Here is a 6,392-nt window from a genome sequence, read left to right as displayed (position 1 = left end):
ATAACAGGTCTTTAAATGCAACCCTGATTTAGAGGTGAAACAGTTGTGTTTGATGTGTTCACAACACTTTTTATAATCTTTCTTTTGACTTTAGCTACTATTTTGGTTGCTAGGTTCAATACTAGAAACTTTTGCAGCGAGGAAACATTTTTGCATGCAGAGGCCAAGCAATAAAACTAATCCTAAATGAAAAACCAACAGAAAAAGGTTTATCGCTAAGGCAAATGGTGACAAGAATTATGTAAATATTAAGGCAAAGTAGAAAAGCATCGGGATATATTGTAATAATGTCACAGGTTAAATATATCAAGCAATGCATATTAATTTATTCATTCCCATAGTTGTTTAACTTGCATTATAAGGTGCCTGTCATTAGAATAGACTCTTTATTATTTTTATATCAGATGTTGTATGTGAGAAAGAAAAGGTGTCGGCCACACTGCATGATTCAGACGTTCACGGCTCTTTGTCACAGCAGATATTCAGTCACAGGACGAAAAGCTCAGGTGCTGCTAAAACCATTAACAACGTTCTATTCACGAGCCTCGGTGAGCCTTGACAGTGTGACAGTGATGCACAATACCTGAGCCCTGAAAATGAAGCAGATGCATAGAACTCAGGGAATCATTAATTTTAGCGTTTGCAAGTCTGGTTTTCCTTCTTTGACGTGATAATATGCTTCCAGATGAGAAGGGCCTCTTCAGGTGGAGCTTCTCTGGGAGTGTGGGGACGATTGTTTCCTGATTTTGATAGCTTAATTGCTAATAAAAGCAAAATCTGTAATCCCTCTTTACGCAGGCTCTTGCTGGAGCTGCCGCCCCGCCAGATGAGAACTCTGAGCTCCCCACAGCGAAGGACGTCAGCGTCGCCTACTGCTCCATCGCTGAGATTTACTTAACAGACCTCTGGTACAGTCGCACTCCCGACACCTATAACCCATCCTGGCATCGCGTCCCTGGTAATGAGTTGAGATTTGTCTTTTTCCACTGCGTGCATGTAGCATGGAGGAGGGAGCTGCGGACAAGTGCAGAGAGTTCATTGAGAGAGCATTACAGTATCACCATGACAACCCCGAGGCTCTCCAGCTTATGGCCAGTTACCTGTTCAGCACAGAGAGAAACCAGGTCAGTCCTCACACACACATGCACGCACTCTCAGGATGAGTTATCGCCACATTAAAGCGGGAATCTGCTGAGTTAATTATTCTGAGCAAATTGAATTGTATGCCATTAATCAGCAGATGGACACTTACATGAACACACACACACATTGACAGGTCATACTGATAGGAATGTTAATTACCGGGCAGGTCGTTGGGGTCATGTAGTCATCTGATAAAGAGAAAGAGATGAGCAGCGGCATATTGGGCTCAGTTTGGACAAGATGTCACGGGAACTTTGCAGTATGACTCTCGGGCTGCACTATATATTTAGCATCAGCATATGGATGCATGGGCTGCAAGGTGGCTCGGTGGTTAGCACCGTCGCCTTGCAGCAAGAAGGTTGCTAGTTCGCGCTTTCTGCGTGGAGTCTCCATGTTCTCCCTGTGCAGTGTGGGTTCTCTCCGGGTTCTCCAGAGGTTAATGGGTGATCTAAATTGTCCGTAGGTGAGAATGTGAGTGTGTTTGGTTGTCTGTCTCTAAGTGTGATAGACTGGTGACCTGTCCAGGGTGTCTCCTGCCTTCACCCTGAGTCAGCTGGGATAGACTCCAGCCCCCCACGACCCTAGTGAGGATTAAGTGGTGAATAGATTATGAATAGATTTTGATGCATACAACGGTCATGTTGGTGAAAGGCAAATAACTCACCATTTAGCAACTTGCACATAAAGAAAACTTGCATGGTTCTCATTTTCTATGAATCTACAAGAGTCTGTCTGATAGAACATAATTTATTCAGACTTAAGGATATTTGGACATTTTTGTAATTAACTTTATGCACAAAAGTCTATGCACAAGAGTTGCTGCCATGTAGACGACAGTGACAAAGAAAATGTGGTCACAGCACCGCCCATCTTTCAGCGAAATGCTGCTGGAACAGATGTTTCTCTAAAGCGCTTTGGGTACCACTCAGGTAGAAAAAAGCGCTCTATAAGTGCAGACCATTTACTATTTACCATTTCTCACCTCGAGGGCTGCAAATTCTCAGAGTACCAAATGAGCTTGGAGCATATTACTTAATTCGCGGCTTTTTATTGTGCAAACAGACTAATGTTTCAGTCCTACTTCATTATAGACATTAACCAAACGGATATATTTAGCTGAATCCAGGTGTACAGCATTCAAGGGAAAGTCTTGTTTGAACTCCTCATCTGTGGCATGCGATTTTGTTGGAAAATGTATTCTAAATATCTTATTTTTAAAAAATGCCAAAACTTAACAGTTTACAGTAACCAGATTCTGTAAAAACCAAAAAAATTCTACACTTCTTGGGCCAACTGTGAAGCCAATAGTAACTCAGCTGTGACCAACAGTTTTGTTAAAAATATTCAGAAACTTTTTAGCTGGACTACAGGCTGTGTTTACACAGTGCTGATTGGAGATACATAATGGAAACAAATAAAAAATGTAGGTTGTAAAATATCTATAGTATATTAAGCTATTCTTTTGTTCCAGTATTGGTAAAACCTGTGGTCCATGTTTATTATTATTATTATTATTATTATTTTATTTTATTTTTTAAATTACATCTTTTTTGTAAAATAAATAATCAAAGAACTTCAAACTTCAAATCAAACGCTGTCTTTTAAAAATAATCTGTTTTTAAAAATTTCTTTCATTCATTCATTCATTCATTCATTCATTCATTCTTTCATTTATTCATTAATTCATTCATTCATTCATTTATTTATTTAATGATTTATGACTTATAACTGTGTTGTACAGCACAACAGACATTTTTAAGTTTCCTCTACGTCTGTTCATGGCTGTGCTGTTTCCTTGGAGGTGCAGGACTTTATATTGCATTAAAAAATGAGCCCACGGTGAGTAAAAATGTAACGCTAGCAAAAAAAAAATGCCCAGAAACTACTTTAGGTTCAGAGACTTGCAGACCCCCTCTGGTAAAAATCAAGACTTTGACCTTCTCAGCATGCCGATACGGTGTTTGTTGTGTGCTGGAAAACACCTCATGAACAAAACAAGCAGTCGATGCCTCTGCTGAGCGTTTCTGCCTCGAGACTGCAGTCTACCAATGACACGGGCTTCAGGGATTTCTTACTTAACAAACCTAATGAACATATCCTCACAGGGTGGAATTTTAGGGTGTTTTAGCAGAGTTGTAGGTGAGCTGGTGTGCTGGTGCTGCAAAGAATGGCAAGGAGAGGCAGGCAGGGACTTCATAGATCTGCACATTCGAGACGAAGCAATAACTTAGAGTTACATCGAAGCCACTTTAAGTTAGAAAAACTTATATTAATGGAACAAACTTCTAAATATGAAACTCTGATACGCAGAAATGAGCTTTTAGTGGTTTAATCAATGACCGCAGAGGGACTTAATAAGCAAAAGATAATAGTAGATGTGTAATACCAGCTGTGAGCTGTAGGGGTCAGGCTGGCTCCAGTCACACTCCACAGCTTCCCACATACAGTTGACTGAAATCAGAATATTTTTTGCTATTCTCTGGTAATAATTTTGAGAACAACAATAATAAAATTGATCTTGAGTTAATCCAGAGGTCATCGGTATTCTCAGGGAATCCAAAAGCTCCTTAAAAGTAAAATTATATACTGTAATTAGTCTGTAGAGTGCGTTCTCCAATTGTTGTACTCAGAACCAATGACTGAGATGCCTTTATCTTAACATATTTGCATTTTTTTTTGTCTTCAGGAAGGTAAAGAGTACCTGTTGAAGAGCGTTCAGATGTGGCTACCTGCGCTGAAGCAGAGTGCAGCTTCTTCCGCCACAGAGGAAGACGTACAGGTGAGTTGGAGCTGTGGTTGTGGCTTTTTTGTGTGTGTGTGTGTGTGTTTTTTTTTTTTAACCGCAAATAGCGCCAGTGAGATCCCATTTTATTTTTATAAAGCCCCTTCCACTAACAGGATTGTCACAGTGTGCTTTGCGGCAAACACAGGGACACCGGTGGAGAGAAAAGTCAGAGATAGTGAAATGCAAGGATAAAAAAAAAAAAAAAAGGAGCAAATACTTGACAAACATGTGTGAGGAGAGAGCAGATATCAGAGGCGACACCTGAAGGATAAGTAAGAAGAAGAAATAAGATGTCAAAGCCGGGATGGGCAGTAAATAGCACCAAATGAACGGTTTTACATTCAAATACTGTACAAGTGATGTATATAGGACGGGTCGGCGGGATGATTTGATAGAAAAATCCCAGTGACACCCCTGTTATGACTCTTATCTTCAGGAGCAGGTTGATCTGAAACGCAGCCTGTCGACACTTTGCCTGTGATTAACAGCCACATAGCTGCGGAACGTTCTGTACCTTGAAATTGGATCGCGCTATTATCAGACAAAAGAAGAACTATGTTTGTGGATGCTTGTGCAAACAGTCGCCGCAGAGGTGGCGGCGGTGGTGGCGGTGGTGGTGTTGTCCTGATGTTTTTTTTTTTTTCTTTCTCCTCCAGAACGACGTCCCGCCGTACGAGTCTCGCATCACCACCTCCAAACTGCTCATCGAGTCGGAGGAGTACGAGGTAGAAATTGTTGTCGGCCGGCCGGGCATTTGCATGTGTGTTTGTGTGCTTTCCTTTTTCTGGTGAATGGCAGGTGGGAAGGCCGTGCCCGGTCTTTATCCCCCTCCAGAGTTTAGTGTCAATAATTGAAGAGTGGTATTTACAGAGAGGGACAGGGGTAAAAGGGGGGCGCAGGGGAGGCAGGATGGAGGAGAGAGAGAGAAGAAGAAAAAACAGAAATGAAGCTCTGCTCTGATGAATTGCTGCCTTATCTTTCAAGCGGCGCACTTGTCTACTAAATCACTCATCAATTTCCAGTATTAATGGCCTCGATTTCACTCGCTGCCTTCCTGAAAACCCCTAACAGTCATTAACGCTTCGAGTCATTTTCCGTGATTACCGCCTCACCAGCAGCAGTTCATGCAATTCTCTGTTGTGATCCGATGATTAATTTTTAGTCACTCTTGTTGGCTGGTTTATGGTTTATTACTGACAGGAAATGAGAACTGTGTCCTCTTCTTTTTTTTCTTCTTGCAGCTTCAGTTTTTATCTTTGGCTGCCTGTGTGTGGGAGACGGGCTGTCAGGTGTATCAGTAAAATGACAACGTCTCGGTCCACGGTTTCTGACACGTCGTTTGTCTTCATCCTCCTGTCGGTGTCATCAAGCCTGGAGCCCAAACTGCAACCCGTTCTCCCTGCCTTTTTTTTTTTTTTTTTTTTTTAAATAAATAAATATTTTTGCAAGTATGCATATACACACAAAACAAGTTTGGGTCACATTCGCTTCTAGCCATCAGTTATTTGAAAGTTTCTGATGGCAATTGAGTGGAAGCAGAGGAGAAGCAAGCTGTTTCTTGTCTGTCTCTCCCAGACTGGGCTTTAGCCGGATTTGATAGGAACATCCTCTCCCCTCTCTCTCTTTTTTTTTTTTCTTTTTTGCTTCCTCTGCTCGCACAAACACACATATTCGCTCGTGGTTACTATCTCTCCCTGTGGATTTAAGTTCTTTTCACAACTCTAAACTCTGTGTAAAGTTGTGTGCTTCCGGTTCCTGACGGCTACCTTCTCAGCAGGACGCCGGACCGCTTGTCGGTATTCCGTCCCCGTTGAATACCTCGTTTGGTCTTCTCCGCTCGGCCAGGGCTTTGAAATTTTAATTAATCTGTTTGCCAGAGACACATATTAAAGTACTTTTTTTTCTTTTTTGTTTTTCTCCCCCCCATAGCTGCATAGAGTATATGTCCACTTCTAGTAAATAACTGTTAATTGAATAGCACAAGTGGAACTACGGCGCTCTTTGCCAAAAAAAACAAATCGCTGTCTCAAGCTCTTTGTCTGATGAATGCAGTTAAAGCCTTTGTCATTTATGCGGTTTGAGTTTAAATCAGAGTAAAGCGGGCGTTTATCAAAAGTAGGATGTCATAGCGGGAGCGCTTTGGCCAAATTGTATGGGTGTATGATTGCATCCTGTTAGTTAGAAAAATGTCACTTTAGTGCACAGTGGTGACGGATTCAATCACTAAACAATGACCGAGAGGCTGTTTCTCTGCAGTGGGTAGTCCAAACAAGAATTACATGACCTGTGTTCTCTCACATAGCACCTCTTCTTGAAGGTTTTTATGGTTATATTTCATTAAAGCGAGTCGATCTCTTATGATGTGTGTTAGGATGGTGACCAAACTTGGTGCAGACGGGCAGCTTTTGCACTAATCATGTAAAGAAGTGTGTTAATAATACTACAGAGCTGCAACTAATGATTT

At 41.4% G+C, this 6,392-nt stretch overlaps 1 protein-coding gene across 1 annotated transcript in view; it reads left to right on the top strand.

Annotated features, from left to right (window-relative positions):
- The window catches only part of LOC103353891 (UPF0661 TPR repeat-containing protein C16D10.01c), a 39,784-nt gene that overhangs the window by 3,013 nt on the left and 30,379 nt on the right, over window positions 1-6,392 (top strand). Inside the window, exons 5-8 of the mRNA XM_008277069.1 lie at window positions 799-908; window positions 1,001-1,124; window positions 3,830-3,922; window positions 4,585-4,653. Of these exons, the coding sequence (XP_008275291.1) occupies window positions 799-908; window positions 1,001-1,124; window positions 3,830-3,922; window positions 4,585-4,653 (396 nt within the window). The remainder of the gene's footprint in view (window positions 1-798; window positions 909-1,000; window positions 1,125-3,829; window positions 3,923-4,584; window positions 4,654-6,392) is intronic.

Source organism: Stegastes partitus, unplaced genomic scaffold, assembly GCF_000690725.1.
Source record: "Stegastes partitus isolate 25-593 unplaced genomic scaffold, Stegastes_partitus-1.0.2 Scaffold88, whole genome shotgun sequence".
Lineage (NCBI taxonomy): Eukaryota > Metazoa > Chordata > Actinopteri > Pomacentridae > Stegastes > Stegastes partitus.
This window is presented reverse-complemented; position numbering and strand designations above follow the sequence as displayed.